The 23,947-nt window shown below is 34.0% G+C and overlaps 1 protein-coding gene across 1 annotated transcript in view; it reads right to left on the bottom strand.

Moving 5' to 3' along the window:
* LOC129233486 (cytosolic carboxypeptidase-like protein 5) overlaps positions 1 to 23,947 on the bottom strand; it is a gene marked incomplete at its 3' end in the record, with an annotated part of 51,553 nt that overhangs the window by 13,608 nt on the left and 13,998 nt on the right. The window contains exons 2-3 of the mRNA XM_054867507.1: positions 14,337 to 14,508; positions 3,933 to 4,102 (exon numbers count right to left, since the gene is read on the bottom strand). Coding sequence (XP_054723482.1) covers positions 3,933 to 4,102; positions 14,337 to 14,508 — 342 coding nt within the window. The remainder of the gene's footprint in view (positions 1 to 3,932; positions 4,103 to 14,336; positions 14,509 to 23,947) is intronic.

The raw sequence follows: 23,947 nt of genomic DNA, 5'->3' as shown, positions 1-23,947 counted from the left end.
CTAAAATAGCAATAAGTATAAAGAACAAAGTAGTATTGATTTAGAACCGAAAGCACTATATTTAAGCATATACAAATTTAAAAAACATGAAATTAATCTTCTCATGTTTAAAAAGATTAATCTGTTGATACTTTTTTTTAACATGGAGTCTAAAACCTTCTCTGTATGGCTAATAAAGTACGAAGTGATTAAAAAAAAGTAGCTGCGCTCGTAATCCCCTTATACTTGCTTTAGTTATTTCGGGAAATTTCAATCATTGTGGCTCTTGGTGTGATTTTACCGAATTTGCAAAAGTCGTTTCGGGGTACCTTCGACGATGCTCCCCCATTCTTTCCTTACTTTGTAAAACGATATGATATTAATTTTCGTTACAGAGATATCGTCGCCAGATGCTGAGATATTTTTGGTCACCATAAAATGGCACTAAACAGTTTCATCCGAAATGTTACCAAAATAAGTAATAAAATTTGGTGATTGTTTGAAACTGTAAAAAGGAAAATTAATGGAAGTTTTTGTGCTGTTTATGGATTTGCCTAATTTAGTTGCTGGATTATTGAACACAGTAAAAAAAGTCTTTTAAAAATTCTTTGATTGGCGATATTTTGTTTACATGGTGAAAGCCGAGAAACATTATGACGTAGTCTTCGGTTTCAAAAACAGCGAGTTGAAAAAACTGCCAAATGCATCAGCTACGGAAATCTGTCTGCAAAAATTTTGGCGATCTGCTGGTTGTTTGGATAATGAGTAAGTGTTCAATCAGCATAAATAATAATAAAAACCATTAATTACATTAAAGTTCCGTTTAAATGGAAAATCATCAGCCAAATCATGTATTATTTGCCAATCTTGTGCAAAAATCTTACTTCAAGATTTGACTTGAGAAAAGCCTTGAACAATCACGAAAAGCAAAGAAAGTCAACAATACAACAATTGTCGCTATCGACAGGGAGTTGAGATGATACACTAAATACTGTATTGAGTTGAGGAAAGCCTTTGAACATGGATCTAAAAAGCTCATAACTCTTTTTTTATTCTACTTAGAAATTTCGAACAGGTGCCATCTTCAGCAGAAAAATCAGAGCTTTCGATGGACATATAATGTAAATATGTGCAAGTATTTTTTCATCCCAATATTAGAGAATTTATACAAAAATTGTGTTTTATTGCCCCCCTAAGGGGGTTTTGCCCCCCATAACGGAACGAAAACAACCCTATGTGTTATTCTGATGCATAAGCTATATTATTGTAAAGTTTCATCAAAATCCGTTCAGTAGTTTTTGCGTGAAAGAGTAACAAACATCCATACATCCATACATCCATACTGACAAACTTTCGCATATATAATATTAGTAAGAAGTACTAAAATTAATATTTTGTTGGGTTAACAAAAAAACTTACGCTAAATACTTTTAAAACAGTTTACAAATAAAGCATTTACAAATATGTAGTAAAAATATAAATATAATTCTCCTAATCCATCTCCTGCTGCACAAAAGAATCATAATAAATATGTAAAGAAATTAATTCAATGACTGAATGTATGTTTGAGTTTTAGTCATTTGTTCCTTTTACATGATGGAGGGCATGTAGCACCAGAAGGGTTGTGTGATCCAAGATTCTTTATTTTTTGTTTTATTATACTTCTTTCTACCTCCACAAGGACAATAGTAATGTAAGCTAATAGAAAAATCTGTTTAATTGAACTTTAAAAGAAAAGATTTTTTAAAAATGAAATTAATTTTTTTTTTCTCTGAAGATTTCAAATGATATTTTGCTGCTCGCTTAAAAATATCTTGATTGCAAAAGAGTAATAAATTACATCAATCAAATAATTCAAATATTATCAAGTGAAGAAGTAATATTGTATGTGAGAATAAACATTTCTTGGAAAATGCAGGAATTTTTTTCAGAAATAAGTGTTTTTATTAACGAAGTGACTGCTGAACGTTTTCAAATGTACAGAAAAAAAATGCATTTGATAAAATATAGCATATGAATGAGTAAAAAAGCTTATTTAATACATGAATTAGTGATAGTAATTTCGATAAGGTGAAGATTTTTGGCATTTTTACCATTGAAACAAAAAAAAAAGAAAATGCTCTGGGGGGAAAAAACACAAGCAGCTTTCTCTTGCCAAAGATCTCTAGCCTGGAGTTCATTCTCATTTAGAAAATAGATTTTCCATTTATTGTATTCCTTCTGTATACCCATGATGAGGCTGCCTGGTACACCCAAATATTTACCAATGATGAGGGTGCCTGGTACACCCAAATATTTTGTGGGGTGCTTGAGCACTGCAGCACCCCTGGAGTCGGTGCCCTTGTCACACCCGTTTATAGTGAAATAAAAGGGACTAAAAAAATTTTGCAAAACACCCTAATTTCATTATAAAAGTCAAATAATGTGTTGTAGAACGTGAAGGAGAATTGAAACCAGGGCTGTGGAGGCGGAGTTGGAGTTGAAGTCGAACCGATTTTGGGGTACAGGAGTCGGGGTAAAAGCCGTTAGAAAACATGACGACTCCGACTCCGGGCTTCTTTTTTACTTTAAATTTCACCGACTCTAATTGCATTTTCTTTTAAAAAACCGACTATCAATTGGTTTGATTATATGTATGAACGGCTCCTAATATGAAAATAACTGCCATTGGTAACCAGATGGCTTGGTTGTTTATCGAACTTTATGTAGCCGTCCCCTAGTTTGCTTGTTTTGTGTCTTTCTTTAACTAATAGCAACTGTCAGCAAATGGTTTTGTTGCCTACCATTTTCAAGTAATCACTTTCAAATAATAATAGTATAACAATAGTAATATATTTTTTGCTTCGATCTCAGCTATACAATAGTAAAAGGAACGTATCCCTTGAGCAAGTCGGGGTCCATAGCTCAAGTGGAAACTTTTAAGAGCATTCGGCAAATTCAAGTAAGTTTTGGCGTAAAAACACGAATCCGAAAGATCTGATAAAATGTATCTAATGTTTTTTTTAATCTAAAGACTTTTTCTATAAGCTTAGTGCTCACTAAAAACTGTGAAACAAAATAAGTATATGATTTCATGGTACAACACTCAATAACTGCAGTTAAATCTTAACATCTTCATATTAAGGTTAATTCTAAAGCAGCCAATAATATTTAAGTTAAAAATTGAGCGAAGAAGAAATATAGGTATAGTAAAAGCTCTTTGTACAAAGCTGTATACTGCCGCACTTTGCATAAAATTTGCTCCAGGAGTGCATGTACCGGGCCTCTACCCGCAATATAGTGCCCTATTTTTGTTGAAATTTTATAGATGAAACAATGTAAGATTTATTAGGGAAATTTTTTAGAATTAAAGTATTTATATCCTTTATAAACTTCCAAATTAACATGAGGCATCATCCACTTAATGAATGTCCCCTGGAGTGGACCATCCCCTCTCAAGAAAGGTTTTTTTGATTTTACAAGAAAGCTTTTTTCCTAATAAGTTACAGCTTTCAAAAATTGAAAGCACATGATTTGATCCATATCTATTTGTTAAACATTAAAAAAGGAGCAAATTAATCCTTTTCATTTTTTTTAAATGGGGTTTTAAGTTATCTTACTTTAAAAATCCCAACTATTGAAAAATTTGATTTTCAAACTGAATTTCTAACGTTGTATGCATCTTAGGTTTGGAATAAAATACAACACGAAAATTTCATAAAAAAGAATCAATATTTCGATCAATGTTTAGGGATTCTTCCCTCTTCCTGTGAGGGGGAGAAATTGGAAATAAATAAATAATTTAAAAAATAAACTGGAATCGGACGTTTCAGAATCCAGGAGTCGGAGTCGGCCTTCCGACTCTGCAGCCCTGATTGAAACTATACTGTTATAGCCATGAATTTGCTGGATACAGAAACACTATAAAGCGGCACAAGTGCAGTAGTTTAAAAAGGAAAAAAAGAATCATTTACTTTGTTTTCGAAATGTATAACGATGATCCAACTTTGGCATCAACTGCATCAAGCATGTTTTGACACTCAGTGTAGGTAAAAGGAAAGGTGAATGCAAAATAAGTAACAGAGCTGCAGTCGAATGGCAAGGTATGGCAAAAACTTATCATGAAATTTCCGTCAGTTCCACACTGCAAAAGAAGAAAAGCACAACAATATATAGAAAAGGTTTTAAATTTTTAACACATAAACAAAATGAAACATTGTAAACTAACATATTTATTTATTTTTTTTCAATTTATGGAAACGAATGAAAAATTTAAACACAGTTTTTAATCAATACTACAGTAAAACTAGTCCTAAAGGGCACTTTTCAAATGCGGACATCCCTTTTATACGGACAATTTTTAATTTTCCGATTTCATTGTAAATAACATTATTTAGCCCCTGTCCTGCTGACACCCCTCTATTGCGGACAAAAATATTGTCCCATTAGTGTCCGCATTAGAGGGGTTTTACTGTATTTATTTACGACAAAATTGTCATTTAATTTTTGTTCAAATTTTTTTCAGCTGTAAAACAAATTTCATTAAAAATAATAACTAAGATCATGCCTTTGCAAACTATGCAGAATTACGCATAAACATACTACGTAATCTATTGAGTAGGAGAAATTTTCGAATCAATGTAACCCACACTAACGAAACAAAATTATGAAACAATGTACCATTTTACTCAATATTTGGCAAAAATAGCCAAAGTAAACACAACAAGTTGCACTGATAATTGCATCAACTTAATTAATCATGATTTTTTAAATTAAAGACACAATCATAAGGGATAATAAATTACACTGGCCTCAAAAAGTTCAGGTACAACCAGTTTTTTGTGTCTAACTTTCAAATGAATGAAAGTAGAAACAATAAATTTGGAGGTATGTGCATTAAATGGTTTTTTATTGAATGCATCATAGAAATTTGTGTAAGTGTATTGCGAAAACGATTTATAACAAAAAAAGCAATCTTTACAAAAAAGTCCATTCTTGAAGAAAACAGAACATCATAGTGTTATGTAGTAAAATGTCGCAGAAACAATACAAAAATGGGTTCAAATAAGGAATGTGTCCCCCCCCCTCCCCTTAACTTGAATTCATTGGCAGCATTGATTTTCCATGCTGTTTATTAAGTTGTCGGACACCAGAATAGGAAGGGAAGACCAGACACAAAGTAAGACTTGTTCCAGCTCATATAACGACCTTGGAGGAGGATTTAAAGCATCAACCTGTTTGCTACCAAGATAGTCTTAAAGACATTCTATCGGATTCAGGTCTGGAAATCGAGCTGGCCATTCCATTCATCTCAAATCATGATCCTCAAGATACTCCTCAACAATCTGAGCTCAGTGATTTTAAGCATTATAATCTATCAGAATGAAGTCATTACCAGTAGCACCAGCATATTGGCAGACATTTGGATCAAGGATCTCATCCCGATATCTCAGACCAGTCACAGTTCCCCCATGGAACACATGCAGGTCAGTGTGACGACCGAGCAAGACCCTGCCCAAACCATGATTCCACCACCTCTATAACTAACTGTGGTCTCCCAACAGCATTAGATTGATGCTATCTATTGCAATGTTCCCTCCAGATCAGTAGACACCCTGAATCACTCTAATGTAAATCTGGACTCGCCTGTGAAAAGCACAGAAGCCCACTGCTGCTGGGTCCAGGATACATGTTCTTTTGCCCAGCAATAAGTGGATCCTTCACTGTGATCCAATGAGGGGAACACACACAAGTGGTCGTCTTGCATAGAGACCTGCATTGTGAAGACGTTTTTGCACCGTAGTATGTAGTAGCAGAGATTCTTCTTCCCGATGTAAGAAAGTGGTCTGTAACGAGCTGCGGCACAGTAGTGGTTTTTCTCTTTCGGGCTGAAAGAACTAGAAAATAATCTTCTGCACATGTTGTAGCTCATGGTCGGCTTGGAAGTCTTTAGGACACTGAATCCTTGGATTGGAATTGATCCTAAGGTCGCTGAACAACATTACAAAACATATTGAGATGTCTAGCAGCATCAGCCCGCGACAGTCCCATGTTCATCCATCTAACTCCCCTACAACTTAACGAATCGAGTAAACGACGTCTCAGAGACTTTTTCTAAACTCTATTGACTATTGTCACCGAAACTGCCAACAACAGTTGAAATTCAACACAACTTACACAAAAGTACAAAAGCTTGATATTTGAATATTTTTTTCTCACTCGTAAAAATATGCTATTTTCCATAAAATAAAAGTAGTAGCAACATTTTCTTCATAAATAGTTTTAAAGTTCGTTATTATCATTCATGCAAACTATGAATCTTATTGGTACTGCTATTTTTTTATGGTGAGCTTCGAAAAACATGTTGTACATTAACTTTTTGAGGCCAGTATACCTACAACTTAGACAATATGTGCATCATTCAGTCTTATTACTTTTGAATAAATGTACTCACTTATTTTAAGCACACTTCCACAATTTTGAATTTTTTAAAATAGCAACTTTGAATTCAATTTAATTGCAAAAAAAATGAATGAAAATTAAGGGAGGGGGGAATATTAAAACAATCTTTTTTTTATTAGTCATTGAAGTTCAGATGGTTGGTTATAACTATGTAAAATATTTATTTATCATAAAGAGTGCTTGATATATATGCACAAATTATTCATTAACATAACACAACCAAAACTGAATGCAGAGGAGCCTCAGAAACCATGGGCGCCCGTACGCAAAATTTTAAGGGGGAGGGGGGCTCAGATAGTTACCCCATGGTTTAACAGGATATTTTCTCCATAGAAACCAATTTCAGTACAGATTAGCATTATTAAAGTTTGACATTTTTAATAAATTCTTCATTAATGGCTGGAGAAGAAATGTTTTTACATTTTTGCAAAGAAAAAAGTATTAAAAGCAAGGAAGTTCCAATTTCTAGGGGGGGAGGGGACTTGAGCCCCCACTTGCCCTCCTATATGAACGTCCTTGTCAGAAACCAGAAACAGTGAGATCTGAAATTCCTGATAATCCAAACAGCTTGTGAAAGGTCCAAATTTATCGTCAAAAAAAAAAAAAAAAAAAAACTAAGGACCATAGGTAGTATGGACTAAATTGTTCTGATTTTTAAAAATAACCAAGAAATTTAGGAAAATACTATGCGATTTAATCAAATGAAGGGATCATACAATATGTAAAGTAGGGTCCAAGTAATCCATCCTTCGGCTATCTGCCAATTCCTTGTTACCCCACCGTACCAGCAGCAGAGCCTGATCAAGCCAAGGTAATGCCCAGGTCCTGAAAAAATTTGGTGCCCTTCTCATAAGAAAATATATATGCACCTTTTAAAAGTAATACTTTCCAAAAGAGAAAAATTTACTTGATTGAACAGTTGATTTTCTGCAAATAAATAAAAGAAAGGAAACAAATAACATAATGTTGGTCACCTTTTGAGATGAGTCACTCTACGCCTTGAGTAAAATAAAAACTTTCAATATGATTTACGAAAGCAAAAGGGCGCCATTTGCTTGACCGACATAATAGAGGGGATGATGAAACCCTGACACCAGCAGGGGGGTAAAGAGAACGGAGAAGCGAATTCATTCGAAAAGCGAGTTTATTTGTAAAGTTAATTTGTAAATGAAAAGATAATTTTTTTCTATTAAGACTTAAAGTAAACAATACGTACATGATTTTGGTGCCCCTAAAATTGTGGTGCCCATATCCACATACCTGCAGGACCGTACATTAACAGGCCCTGACCAGCAGTACTTACATTTTTTATTTAATTAATTAATGCAACAAAATAGTTGACTACCTACCAGAATAACCTACCAGAAAAGCAGTTTTACTGCAAGATAATGCTTCAATTCATCTTGATGCGGACAAACTTACAGATAGGGATATAAGGGCCATTTTTCTCCCTCCTAATGTGACTGTTATTTGTCAACCAATGGCAGGGCCGGATTTGGAAGTGCGGAGGCCCCGGGGAATGAAGGAGTGGAAGCCCCTAATCAGGGTTCAAAAGATCATCATATTTTCGAAAATATGCAATACTTTGATATCCGAATATTTTTATATGTATGTATATATCTGATATTTTCAACCCGTGAAAGTTAGGATATTTTGTAAACATTTTATTGTGGGGGCCTCTTTGTTGTGGAGGCCCCAAGGCAGTAGCCCTGCCTGCCCTCCCCTAAATCTGGCCCTGACCAATGGAGCTAGATGTTTTGGAAACAGGTAAGAGAAACTATCAAAGAATGCTTCTGTCAAATCTCATACAAGATATTGATGATGACCAAGCCTTAATTTAAAAGTTGACTACATATCATTTTAAATTTGGAAGATGTTGCCTATTGGATTGCAAGTGCATGGAACAATATCATGGTACAAGCAAGTTCAAGGTCATATAATAACATGTTGGGCCGGAAAAGGAAATAACTGTTGAAAACAAAGCACATGAAACCAAGGAAAATATGTTGGCCACAGTGGAATACAATGTATCCCTGGATGTGAGGATGCATCTTTGGTTGAAATGGCTATCAAGAGACCAGTATAAAGTTTCCTATGAAGATACTGTCCCACTTCTTACAAAGATTCTGAAAATGTTGAAGGACCAGAGACTGTAAATTCCCATAAAGTAACTCACAAAGAAGGGTTTAAATTTTTGAAGCGGCCATTACATACACTGAACAGCAAAAAGAAATCAGGGTTATTGAGATTATGATGCTCCAGAGATGGCAAAACCTGGCAGCAAAGAAAAGAGATGCAGAGGCAAATGAAGATCACTAGTTCTTTTCACTCATCCTGAACTCCCTTGTTTAAAATTTCTTTATGTATATCAATGGCAATGAATTGAATTGTACATTCATTTTAGTGCTTTTTATTTCATCATTAATACTCCCCCCCCCCCAATCAATCCAGCAATTTAGCTTTCTGCCGGCCCATTCATGGCGGATAACCGGGACCCTACTTACTCTCATCTACAATGCATCAAGAACTGATACAAGTAGGCTGTATAGGAGCCCTGACGTGATTTAGAAAAGCTCATGCTATATAGTAGCACCTATTACAGGTTTTACTCAAAACTTGAAAAAATACAAACGTGTATTACAATTACACTTGGCATTACAATGCACCTGGAAACTCAGTTTTACAATACTGTAGTTTTAGAAAGTTCTACATTATCATGAAACATTAAATAATGTTTGAAATCAACCTAATTAATCAGTGTAACCTAAGTTTAATGAGGACAAATTATAGTGCAGGAACAATTATGCATTTTACAAGATTCTTTATTTATAACAAAGCAGTATCCGCACAGTGATACCCGTGCTAAAAATTTAATGGAAGTCCGTTGAATAAGAAAAATTGATGCCCCCTCCCCCTCTAATATGAAATAATCATTTTTCTTTGTATAAAATGCGTACGCAGCTTTTCAAAAAAAAACACTACTTAAGTTTCTTTGGAATTTAAAACTTTTCGTCAAATATTTAAATTAGATTTACAGTTGCTTTAAAACTCTATTTAGCGAGTGAAGCAGTTTTTACTGCAATTTAAAATGTTTCGTCAAATAAACAAAAAAAAACATCAAATAATATCTTTCATATGCAAAAATAATTCCGCAACTCTATTGTTTATCGCGAAACTTGCCCAGCAACCAGGCTATCATAATCGATCGGTCTAACGGGGAAAAAAAACATCCCGTGAAACATTCAAAAATCGTCGTCAGAAAAAAAAGAAAATGTCGTACATTTCACTTGGATAAAAACAAATGAAAAGTTTATTTTCTTTCAAAACAAATTGCCAAAACAATGAATTACATTAACGGTTGCCTTAAAACAATAATCCAAGACTGAACTGCTCAGTACTTAAGGGGCCAAGCGACCACGCTACCGGAACCAGCGCCGCGACGTCCCTAAGTACAAGGTCGTGCGTCACACGAGGATGACAGAGTCAAAAAAGGCGCCGTGCTCTGTTGGGGTAACACTTATGATGTTGGGGTAAAACATTAATTTCTTTTAGAAACAAATCTTTGAATGAAAAATTTTCAATAGTTACAGCTAACTTATCTCTGCCACTCCTCCCCCCATCCCCCCTCGCGGTCCTATTTCTTTTCCTTTTCCTTTCTTTATTTTTCTTTCTTCTAGTTCCGTCTGAAGTTAAGAAATCCTTCAAACTGCTACTCCTCTGAATCTCCCCCCCCCCCCCTCCCTCCAAAAGCATTACGGAGCATCTTAAGTTCTGTTCCCAGATATGGTATTCGGGAAAGCTACCGAATACCAAACAACATTGCTTGAAACTGCTCGAAAATCACCTAAAATTGCGTTTTTGGAGCTCGATTTTGAAAGATTACCGGCCCTAATATTAACAAATATGGTCTTACAATCGCGTTCTTTTAGACTTCAATTTCAGAAAATATTCAGGCAAGGGCCTCTGAACCACTTTCCTTTAATATTAAAAAATTAGGTTTTTTAAGCATGACTTAAGAAAAATTTTAAGTTGAATATCCTCTGAACCTCTCCTCCTAGTATCATAGAATATTGCTTACATTTTTAAGGGGAGAACTCCACAATCCCCTTCCCGTGAAAATTTTCAAAGCTGTACAATTGCGTTTTTGGAAGTTAAATTTCGAAAAATTGGAAGGGAGGGAAAAAAATTGATTTCTATCTATTTTTCAAAAAAAAAGGGGGTGGGTGGGGAGTCCCAAAGTTCCACCCCTCATTCTAACGTTAATAAATATGGTCTATAATCGTGTTTTAAGGGTTCAACTTTTACAAATTTCCGCGGAGCCCCTCGAAACTTTACCCCACATAGCACCACCACAGACCGTCTAAAACTGCGTTTTAAAACTACAAGTTAAAAAAAAATTCTGTGGAGAAATCTCGGATCCCTCTTTTTAAAAGAGATTTTTTTCCTAATGTGCCCCTCTAAAACTATTTTCTAGTTTTTACGGTTATAAAAAGTTTTATGAGTTATTCATCACTTACAGATTTGATAGATATTCAAAGCGGCGTTTTAACTTGATATTTAAAATATTTTCTTTTCCGAAACGCATTATTTGCATATCAGAGGAGCTGCTGAACACAAAATAGTTTCGAGATATGAAGTATATATATAAATACGTACACCATATTCCAAATTTAAACATTCACACACTATTTTTTGAATAAATTAAATGCCAAATGTATTCTTTTCCATTTTATATTTGTCTACAAAACCTCATTCCAGGTTTACTATATTTTCCCCTGACGCCAGTGCATAAGGGCGCTCAAAAGACATTTGCACGACGGCGCCAATCAGGCTTGCCGCGGCCCGGACCAGAACCAAGCCCTTTTGCGAGTGAAGCGGATGTTTTTTTTTTTTTGGCAATAATAAATGTTTCTCCAAACAAACAAAAAGGTATAAAATCATATTAACAGTAGCTTTCAAATCTTTATATATTAAGAGCTGTGTTGCCCGACTTTGCCCGATCTACCTTGAGAATAAAAATTGTGTCAAGTGATATATATTCAACAATCAGGCTTAAATAAAAGAAAAAAAAAACACCATGCAAAATTACAGATATATAAAAATATTTTTAAAAAATTGAAATGCAAAAGATGGATTTTAAAAGCGTAACCATGGAAACATGAAATAAAATAAGTTTGAGAAATTGAATGCAAAATAAGGAAATAAACAATGGATTCAAAAAGGTAATGTGGAAACGCGAAAATAAAATGGTTGACAACTTGAATCAAAATGACATATTTCGAAATGGATTTAAAAACGTTTGTAACTTTTTTCCTTTGAAGATAGATGCTAATTTTTTCGACCATAGGTCGAGAGAGATCTGGAGTAAAAAATGTCGCTTTTTCCAATGGTGTCAAAAAGAAAACTGTGGGACAATTCTTTCACTTTTTATTGATAGATTTAATGAAGAAAGTAGTGCCTCAATTTCAGCTAAGCCTAAAACGTTCGAGTTAAAAACGCAAATTACTTCTGCCGCAATTAAGTTAGAGCATTGAAACAAATTGTTTATAATGCGGAAAATTCTACCCTTTTCAACGATACATAATATTAATTAATAAGTGCAAGTAATTTTTCACCCCTTTAATAGCCAATAATAGGCAATTTACATGAAGTTTGGGTCTAAATTGGAATAAAAAGAGAACTATTTATGGGATTTTTTTCGAATTACAGCTTATGTTACTCAGTAAAAAAACACCTTTCATATAGTGAAGGAATTTTTCAAATAGGTGGTTCTGGAGATTACCTCGAACATATAAACAGAAAAATCTGCCCTCTCTCTTTATAATATTAGTATATATTACCATGATTATCAGTTGTCAAATCAAGTATCAGTTATCAGAAAAGACACTATTTATTTACAATTTATGTAAAATGTCAGATAAAAACGAGATTTGTCATTTATTATATTAATTTGCTTTTGGAGTGATACATTTTATTTTTTAATTACTTTAAATTAATACTCATTCTTTTCATGCCAATAAGTTTAGGATGTTAAAAGGAAATGCATTTATATTTCACAAAAGACACAAAAAGTATTTTCTATCTCAAATTGGCATAAAATAAAAATACAAACATTACAGTTAAAAAGAATTAAACCAGATATTTTGTATCAGCGAATATTCAGTTGAAATTTTAAACCAATATTTTGCCAGCATATGGTATTCACTGCACCTCGAAAAAAGTACATTATCAGAAATCAATGCATCTTGTTTCTCCAAAGTTTGTAATAAACTATACAGATACACATGGGAGTAGCCAGGATTTCCATTAGGAAGGGGAAAACATCTACCAGTTTTAAGTGAAATACAACGCCAGCTCAGTCATTTCCAGCCGAGAACTGCAGTTTCGTGCTTATTAGCACTCATCAGCCCGGCATAGGAAAGTAATTGAGCTGGAGATGCAAAACCTCTTAGGAAGCCAAGAGTGCCAAACAAACAGGTAGCTAATATAGAATTAGCACAGATCAGACGAGAGAACGAAGCAATGATTCAGTTCAACTTGAAAATTGAAGGCAAGGCATGGTATATTCAGTAAATTACCGCCGTTAGTCAGGGCCAAGCAGAAATACATGAAATACACTGCCAGCTCAGTCATTTCCAGCCGAGGACTGCAGTTTTGTGCTTATTAGCACTCATCAGCCCGGCATAGGAAAGTGACTGAGCTGGAGATGGGAAACCTCTTAGGTAGCCAAGAGTGCCAAACAAACTGGTAGCTAATATAGAATTAGCACAGACCAGACAAGTGACCGAAGCAATGGTTTGGTTCAACTGGAAGAGTGAAGGTGGCACTCTTAACTTCCTAAGAGGTTTTTCATCTACAGATCAGTGGGTGGTAATTTACTGAATATACCATGCCTTGCCTTCAATCTTCGAGTTGAACTGAAACTGAACTATTGCTTCGTTCACTCGTCTGGTCTGTGGTAATTCTATATTAGCTACCAGTTTGTTGGCACTCTCAGCTTCAATGAGATGGCATCTACCTCCGGCTCAGTTATTCACTACTTTTGACCGAGTTCTAATAAGAACGAAACAGCAGTCTCAGGATGTGATAACCGGGCTGTCTGGTATATTGCATGTTGTTCTGCCTTAGCCCTGGCTTAGGGGCGGTAACTTACAGCTAAAAAATAGTGATATTTCAGTTGCCTCCCCTCTCCCAAGTATGAATAGAATTGTTTAAAATTATATATTCCTCCTCTCTCCCTAAAAAAAAATTTAATACTGCTATATTTGGTCAGATTAGGACAGAAAAAGTGTTATGTGGCTCTTCTCTGGAAATTTTCGAAAATGAAGTCCAAAATCATAACTTTAAATTATCTTTGATATTATTTGGAAAGAGCATAGGAGTCGGTAATTATCTTCTATTGAGTGGCAATAGCCTTTCCCTGCCCCCTCCCCTCTGCCTATGCCCACGGGTACACATATACAATATAACTTTGATTTAATTATACCCGATTTCCTCAATTTAATGATACATTTACTGGTCCAGGATTCAAGGATGCCCATATGGGGGGGGGGGGGGGGCAAGTGGGGGCTCAAGTCAAACCCCCTTACAAATTAGAGCTTTCTTGCATTTAGTACATTTTTCTTTGTAAAAATGGAAAAACATTTCTTCTCCAGCCGTTAATAAATAAGTTATTAAAAACGTCAAATTTTTATAACTCTAATTTGCACTAAAATCAGTTTCCATGGGGAAAATATCTGAGCCCCCCTTACAATTTTGCATATGGGCGCCCTTGCCAGGATCGACTGTATTAAATATCTATGTTCCATGATTTAACAATATCCTTGACTTAACAAAAACTTTCTCCAGTCTCTTGACAATCGTTAAATCGAGGTTATACTATATTTTTTTAACTGAGCATACCAAATCTGTTTTACCTTGAAATCAACTTTTCCAGGAATTCTTTTCCACCCATCTTTAGATGGCACGACTTTAAAAACTGGTTTCATTCCATGAAAATATAACTTTCCCTGTCGATTGAGATTCATTACATTTATTTTTATCAATCCACCTGGAGGTCCACCAGCAACACCAAAATGAAACCATGTTCTGAAAAATATATATATATATATATTTAAAAAAATTAAGACTGTACAAAATTATTAAATAAAGTAACAAATTACTGATGAATTCTGGTTCCATTACAAAAAATGAAATAAAACATAACACGTTCAAAAACTATTCCAATTATAAAGGCTTAGTGTATACAAAATGTAAAGCCTCATATTATGTAAAATATATTTAGAAGTGGAGGTTCTTAAAAAAAATTTTAATGTTAATTTAAATCTTCACACAAGTATAGGTGCTGTGGCAGATATGGGCTGATTCGGGGCAAGAAGGCTTGCTCCGAGCCGCAACTTCAGGGGGAAGCAAATTCAGCCTATTTTTGTGTGTTTTTCATTGTAACTTGACATAAAATCTTGAAGGACGATAAGTAAGAGTGGCAGTTTCAAGATTTTCTCCGGCTCCGAAAAATCAAAGTTCCGGCACTGTATAGGCGTGCAATGAAATAAAATTCAATTCTTCCATCTCTCTCCTGATGTGAAAGCTTCAGAGTTGCTAATTTCAGCAAATCTGGCAACAGTTTGTTAATTTGCCCACAATACTCTAACCATTCCAGTGCACCATAGAAGAACCATGTCTTTATGTAATATACCATGTTATATGACATAAAGAGTACTAGTCCAAGAGCCCAGGGTCGCCAGACCTAACTTATTTTCTAAGTAACAAAATGTGTAGGACAGAATAGAGTTAGCATGTACTTTCAACATACGCGTGTTTATTAACTTGGTCCGTGGGCCAATTTGTAGGTACTGGGTACTGAATGTATGCAAAAACAGTGCTAAATTAACTTATTTTCTAAGTCTCAATTTTTATGTTATGATACTCAGGGAATTATTCTAAAGCATTTTGTAAGCTGCCAGACCAATTGTATGGGCCAAACATCCCGCCAGACACAGTTAAAACAACCTACCAAACTACCAGACGAGTCCCGTGGGCACTAATGACTGCCAGTGGCGCATCCTTACTTTTTTTCTAAGTCTCAATTTTTATATAATGATACTCAGGGAACTATTCCAAAACATTTTGTAAGCAGCCAGACCAATCTTATGGGCCAAACATCCCGCCAGACACAGTTAAAACGTCGCTCTGAGTACGAGCGCGACGCTATTATTCTTGCACTTAAGCACTGAAAAATATCGTCTGCTTTCAAAAAGCAATATTGTTAAAGCAGAAAACCTAGTTAAAAAAAACATGAAATAGGATTTCAGTGAAACCCCGATTTTACGTCCCCCGAATCTACGTTTTCTCCACATTTCACGTTTTTTCATCAGGTCCAACTTATCAGGTCCCCCAGTTATGCCTGCTAACTTAGACCGAGGACCAAATTTCAGGTACGGGGTACTGAATGTACGCAAAAACAGTGATAACTTATTCTCTGAGTGCTGATTTTTCACGCGCTCATACTCACAGCTACGTTTTAACTGTGTCTGGCAGGATGTTTGGTCCATACGATTGGTCTGGCAGCTTACAAAATGCTTTGGAATAGTTCCCTGATTATCATAATATAAAAATTGAGACTTAGAAAATAAGTAAGGTTGCACCACTGGCAGCCATTAATGCCCACAGAACGCGTCTGGTAGTTTGGTAGGTTGTTTCAACTGTGTCTGGCTGGATGTTTGGTCCATACGATTGGTCTGGCAGCTTACAAAATGCTTTGGAATAGTTCCCTGAGTGTCATAATATAAAAATTGAGACTTAGAAAATAAGTTAGTTTAGCACTGTTTTTGCGTACATTCAGTACCCCGTACCTGCAAATTGGCCCACGGACCAAGTTAATAAACACGCGTATGTTGAAAGTACATGTAACTCTATTCTGTCCTACACATTTTGATACTTAGAAAATAAGTTAGGTCTGGCCAGGTCTAGCGGCCCTGGGCTCTCCGTCTATACCTATAGTGCTATTAGAGTATAAATCTTCCTCTGTAGCAGTGCTTCTAAACCTTTTTGACTCTTCGGCACACTTGATAGTAAGCTCGATCTTAGCGGGACACTGGACCAGATTTCTTATGTCAGTATGGACAATACTTCCCTCAATCACATGTCAAAGTAAGTAAAAGAAAAAAATAGCACTTCCATATGGATATAACGATTAATCTTTTAATTATAGAATATCTTTAGAGATTGAAATAAAGTTCATCATTCAATTTTAGAGCTTATTACGGCCAGCAAGTCTCAAACTTTTAATTACTTAGACACTTTTGCCTGTCTTGAAGGACAGTGGCACTTTTTCTTCACAGGGTTCATACCCTTTAGGCAGAAAAAAATTCAAGCACTTTTCAAGTACTTTTCAAGGTAAAAAATTTTGTTTTCAAGGCAATATCATAAATTTGTACTAAAAATATTGTATGCAGATTTCATTTACTACAAACACATAGAAATAAGGCAATAATACAAAAAAGTATAGGGAAACCAAATTGCTTTTTCTACAACGAGAGACGCTTTGATGAAAGATCTACTGCGTTGAAAGTTTTTCTGAAAATGTTTGAAAAGTTTGGTCATAAAGAGAAGCAGATACCAAGAGGTTTAATTTTGAGGTTTTTCAAAGGTTGCAGCAGTCAGAGGTTTGTATATTTTCTAGAATCAGCAAATTAATACTTTAAAAAAAAACCTTTCATAAGTGCTTTTAACTTTTATGGGAAGAAACTAAAATACCCAAGTTCAATGGCATTGCCAGAGAGGAGTTTTTGAAGTCACTCCCCCCCCCCCCCCCCCCCCGGTTTCAACATTTATTTCCAATAGCTATAAAGTGGTTTATTACAATATGAGGGCGGTTAGGACAAAAACACTAACCAGAAAGTTATTTCAGTTTGCACTATTACGTTCTAAAAATATTAGGTTTGCAAATCATTTATAAGTATACAAATCAATTATTCGTATGTATTTATTAGCTGTTCAGCCAATAAGGCATTTCAACTGTCCTCGAGTAAATTTAAAAATTAGGAAGTAAGATAAGTTGATGAAAGTCCACAGTCCAGTCTCTACACCTCAAAATATATAAAAGCAGCTTAAGCAGTGATAAATACTCTGAATGTAAACTTGAACCTATTCAGCTTTCATTGATAAACTTGCAATAGACAATAAATGTGCAAGTTCAGATTTATAGAGCCATATTTCGAAATTGAAAAGATTCACCAGAAGTTGACATATATTATGACAAAAGTAGTTTTATTTTGGGAAAAAAAAGGGTTATTGTTGAAATTAGAATTTAAATTTAGAAAGGCAATATTCAGGTGTAATTAATTTGTGAGTTCATAAAAAATTACCTGAAAGTTTCAAAGAGCAAAATGGGGCAAGGGGGAGGGGAATAATTTTTAAAACTAAGACCCTGTTACTTGAATATACATATGTACAACAATAACTTTTGCTATGCATACAATTCATAAAATAGTTTATTAAGTCAAAATATTCTGCATAGAAATACCATGCCCAGTGCCTGTTGATAACCAGCAGCAGGCACTGGGCCTAGCTAGGCTGGTACTGGTCAATTCATTAGATCCAAATGAAGATGAATAACCCTCCTTAAGCTATCTACCCCTTTGCTGATTAAAGCCTCTTTCAGTAAGCTCCAAGTACCCACAACCTTAATAAAGTAGTAATTTTGAACATTTGAGGAAAAGGGGAAAATTGGAGATATAGGGAGGTAAAAGCATAAAAACGAACACTACTGGATTTCATGTGAATAATCATAACACAACCACCCCTGTTATACACCTTATTTATTTTAGCAGACATAAAAAAATGATGTACTTATAAATAAAATTATGTAAATCAACTTTATATTTAAAATACAAACTTTAAGTTAATTTGTTAGGTGCTCAACTGCTGAAATTTAATTTTTTTTTTAAATCTGTTATGACCAAAAATTAGGTAAAGATAATCATTCAAAATTGCAAAAATAAATAAGCAAATAATTAAACAAGACCAAGGTAATAAATTCTTTAACTCTTTAGTTATTAAAATAAAAAATAAAATAAGCTAATCTGATGTAGCAGTGTCAAAATAACTACTAATTGCCAAAAACATAAAAATATTTACAAAATGCAAAGGGATTGAAATCTCAAACAAGGGAAGCAAATTTTCGCGAATTAAGTTTAATGTTGTCATGTTTCCCATAAAATAAACTTATATTTTACTGAAATTAAACATAAAATATGCTAATCTACGGTAGCAAATATGAAAATAACATCCGATTAGTGAATATATTTAAATATTTGCAAGATGCAAAAAGATTGAAATTTCAAACACGAGAAGCAATTTTTCGCAAAGTCTGAGTTTGTTCGACGTGGCATGTTTCCCATGAAATAAATTTATTTGTTTTTTATTAAAATTAAACAAAAAATATACTATTCTAAGGTAGCATATGCGAAACTAACATTTGATTAGCCAAAATATTTAAATATTTGCAGGATGCAAAAAGATTGAAATTTCAAACACAAGAGCAATTTTCCGCGAAACCCGAGTAAGTTCAATGTTGTCATGGTTTCCAAATTAATTTCTTTGTTAATTAATGAAATTAAACAAAAGATAAACTAATCTAAGGTACCATATGTCAAAATATCTTTCGGTTGTAAAAAACATCAAAATATTTACAAGATGCAAAAGGATTGAAATCCATGTTGCATACTGAACACATGTTCAGAAAATTGCATTGGTGAAATACTTTTTTAAAACTTCTAAGCACAATTCGTTGATTTTTGAGAGAATTTAAGCACTAAGAAACTTTTTCAAGGTTTTAAAACTTTTTCAAGGTTTTCAAGCACTTGAAAATGAACTTTTTTTTTTCAAGCACTTTTCAAGGTTTTTCAAGGGCGTACGAACCCTGCTTCACCTTTATATTGGGAAGAGCCGCAGGAAGTTTTTAAATCGAGGTCTAGAAAAGATATTTTGTTGGTTTTGAAAAGTGTCAACGCTAACAATCCCACATCCATGTCACAAATATATGTTCTTAACGTACTCTTTTTACTAACTGCCAATAGGTGTTCAAAAGCACTTCACTGAACCTCAGTTTAAAACTCACCTCTGAGGTCTAAAACTCGTATTTTTCTCTTGCTTTCAAGACAGCTCCTTGCTGATGCGTCATCGGATCACAAACCCTAGTCGTATTCGTTTATGCCAGTCAAAAATGTAGTGCTTTATACTTTGTTACGAATCAAGGTCAAATGTTCTGCCACAAAATTCAATAGAATTTTCCTCAGGATATGTATGAGCTATGTTCTAATTCCTCTCTGAGTTCCTAAAGCTGAATTTTTGATTTGAACCCATTTAGCCTATCCGTACATATAAACTATCTTTCGCAACAAATTTGTAGATTTTGTTTCTTAGTAAAAAATCAGAAATTAGTACCTCGTCCCCCAACTACAAAACTCTTGGCTGGACCTTGCTTCTCAAAAGCCAGCGAACTCTCGTGTGAAGAAGTATTGAGTGGTAATATGACCCCACTCTCTTCAGAAAGTGCAATGAAAATATGAGAATTAAGTGATCATGATTGTATGATGACTGCTTCACAGGGTTGGTAAAAAAACCGGTTTTTTTTTTTTTTTTTTCCAAAAAAACCAAAAAAAAAAACGTTTTTTTTTTTTTGGTTTAAACCAGGTTTTTTTGGTTTAAACCGGGTTTTTTTGGTTTAAAAACTATTGCGAGAAAAACAATTAATTTTCGGAAGGTAATTAAGGTTCCATGTAATTAAGTTATTCAATAGTCATATACCTAATTTCTTGATTAATTAAAGAGATAAGAACAAAATCTTGTAACTAAATTAAATAATTAAAATAGCTTTCTGCGGGGAAATATTGATTGAAATGTTTGACTTGATTAACATATTAGTATGCATGTATATATAGACCCTTTATAACACGAAATACTTCAAGAAGTGGTTGTGATGCGGGTTAAGATAAAATATAATGAAGATCCAAGAAAAAAACTTTATAAAACCAACATAATATGAATAATTATCGAATAAAGTAAAAGTTATATTTTTAAGCATAATCTTTTTAAAAGATCAATTTTCATATTTTTTCTTTCTGATCTTACATAATGCTGATTTTTATATACACAATGTCGCAAATATTGAAGTAAAGCAAAATGTACAACAGTACATGATTTAACAGTCAAAAAATTGATTGCTGTTGTACTGACAAAGTATTAAAAAAAAGTGCTGCTCTATATTCGACTCCGTTCTCATTTTGGAAAGACTTGGAAAAGATATGACTATCGCTAAAACAAACCAAATCAAAAATACAAAAATTGGTGTAACATAGCTTAAATTATAGCTTATTTACTGGCATACATGTTGCATCCAGCATTGAAGTTTAAAAAATATTAAATGCAAACTCTTCAGAACAAATAAATGAGTAGCAAATTCTATTTCAAGAAATTTTTTTTGCCAAAAACGTTATATCTTCTGCAACAGTGACTGAGTGGTGGAAAAGCCAGGAAAAAGAATTTGAAAAATGCAATGCAACCGTCTTTGGTCAACCTTACAAGTCAGAGTTAAAATTCCAGGAAAGTGCAAATAAATGGGCAAAAATGTAACACCCCTGCAACAGGAGTGAGCAATATAATGGATTGCATCTACAATAAAAGATTCAATCCTCAGTAAATCTTAACTAATCATGCAAATTAAGCATAATGATGGAAGTTGACTGAAATCTGCTTTATGGCACATATACGAAATAAAAAATATAATATTTTTTTTCGATTAAAGCTTGTAATACATTTTGAAGAAGCAACTTTGCAATTTTAGTATTTATCTCTGCAACTTAGCTAGGAACTTAGCATAAATGGAATTTTACATTTTTCAATATGTGTGGGAAAATCAACGTAAACCTGTAAAATGGATTTTTTTTTTTTTTCGGCTTTTTTTTAAAAAACCATTTTTTAAAAAACCGCATGGTTTTTTTAAAAAAACCAATTGGTTTAAACCAGACAACCCTGCTGCTTCAACCACAGTTGACTTCAGCTAATCTGGTATATTGTTTTCCAAGAGAAGTTCAGGATGGGGAAAACTTTAGAGCACTTGGGTTTAGATTTTTTTGCATTTAAAACAAACCCTTTGACATTTCCCATAATTGCAACTGCTCCATCACTGTAAGCGCTTTTGCAGTTGTACACTAGGGTGGAGTGAAAAAATTAAAATTGGATAAAAGCTAAATAATAGTGCGGAAAAGTTGTGTTTTGTACAGATATTTAGTCATGCAAAAGCATTTTTAAAACAAAAAATATCTTGAGGGTCCGCTTTTGCTTTGAAATTGGCCATTATTGCATCAAAACTGACAAAAGTTATAAAAATTTCCTCAAAAATCAAAAATTTTTTAAAGCTAAGCAATAGCGCGGAAAAGTTGCCTTTTGTATAGATATTTTGTCATGCAAAAACAGTTTTATGACAAATAATATCTTGAGGGTCCGCTCGCGTCCTGAAATTGATCATTATTTCATCTAAACTGACAAAAGTTGTAATAGTTTCATAAAAAATCAAAATTTGATTAAAGCTAAGTAATAGTGCTGAAAAGTTTCCTCTTGTATAGATATTTTGTCATGCAAAAGCATTTTTATAACAAAAAATATTTTGAGGGTCAACTCGGACCTTGAAATTGACCATTATTGCATCAAAACTGATACAAATTCTAATGATTCCATATTAAAGCCAAAAATTTTCCAATATGATGAAAAAGCACTTCAAAGCTGACCGCTTGTGTAAATTACATACCAAACTCAAATATTTAAATAATAAAATATACTAAATATCATATACCTTAAAATTACCCAATATCGAGTTAAAATTAAATAACATTACAATACTTAGCACACTGAGAAAAATGTATTAAAAGTTATTCCTTTAAAAAGATTAGCTTTAATATGCATAAATTATTATTTATATAAAACTAAAAATTATAAAAAACTAACAAGTAAAAGCATTTTTGATGTAAAAGATTCTCTGCTTGACAATTGTGACTGCACCAAAATGTGGTTTTTACATATGATAGATTACAAAATTTAAATATAAAAGTATGAAATTATCAATCCAATTTTTTACAGTCACATAAAATACACAGCAAAACTAAAGAAGTTACTAAATGAATTCTCAAATTGTTGTTCCTTCAAATTCAAACTATAATCCGCACACTATAAACAATGACGCATAGTTTGGCGGAAAAGTTGGCTTGGAGATCAGTTTTATGACTGACAATATTCAGACTTAGTGTTATATTGTGGCATAAGTTTTCTGGATTCTAATCTTACTCTAATTAATCCTTATCTTTTGCTTACACAACAAACTGTAGACGATGCTGCTGTGACTAATTTAACGCATTGTTCCACTGCTTGAGTGTGACATGGGAGGCTATGGAAATCAAACAATTCAGAAGGTACGCCATCAAGCACCATTTCTTTCAAATTCTGATCTAGAATTCCACTTGTAAGTGACGGCTCCGTGTGTTCCCAATTTTGCCAATCGATTGAGTTCATGGTAGTCTTCAGCATCAAAATTAAACTCTGGAATTGTAAATTTTCGCAATCCAATCGGTGTCATAGATCTTGCATTCATAATTCGACGCAAACCAAGTGTCATCGCTATCAATATGTTTTCCGGATTCCCAAAGTAACCATTGCGCTGAATCACAGGATCGATTACAGCTTTTAATTCAGAAGAGAGATAACGTGATTTTTTGATTGTTTCAAAGAGGTTTTTAGAATTATCTTTGCAAGAGTGGTTAATCTTAATGGTAAACCACATTGGTGCATACACTTTCATAACATATTCTGATAATGTGTATAAGTTCAGCGGAGGACTGTCAGTTGTCATGTACAGCCGTAAAATTCTAGTTGCCGTCGTTAACCACCGTGAGTGTACTAATGTTCCAGGTTCTCGTTTAGACACATTTTCAGAGCACTGAACGCTAGCTACAGTTTTACAAACATCAAATAAGTACTGTTGATCAGTGCTCAACTCATTTCTGTTTATATTCGGAAGGATTAACCTGAATCGGTTGAAACGTTACAACTGGCAACTGTTCACATCCATCCAATGCTTTACCAATGATTTCACAGAATGCGCATGGACCTTCTGTTTTACCATCTAAGTGTTTCAAAAGATGTCGTAAGGGAAGTCCGTTAGAATGAAGTTGGCATACTAACCATTGCAACGGTTTCTTGAAATTAACTTCGAGAAGCCGTATTTCACCTCCCTTTCTTCCAGTATTTACGTTGGTTCCATCACATCCAACAGCTACACAATTATCAATTAAAATGTTATTAAGATAAATAAATACCTTTGTGCTGAACAGTAAAGTAAGACAAAACAACGTTAGAAGAAGCACAAATTTGTGCTTCTTCTAACGTTGTTTTGTCTTACTTTAAAATGTTATTGCTTATTATATAGTCAGTTATACTTCTGGTGATGTTTATCGCTGTGCCATTGGCTGGAGTC

This window comes from Uloborus diversus, unplaced genomic scaffold (genome assembly GCF_026930045.1).
Source record: "Uloborus diversus isolate 005 unplaced genomic scaffold, Udiv.v.3.1 scaffold_455, whole genome shotgun sequence".
In the NCBI taxonomy this organism is placed as follows: Eukaryota; Metazoa; Arthropoda; class Arachnida; order Araneae; family Uloboridae; genus Uloborus; species Uloborus diversus.
The sequence above is the reverse complement of the archived record's forward strand: the minus strand, read 5'-3'. Positions and strand labels throughout refer to the sequence as shown.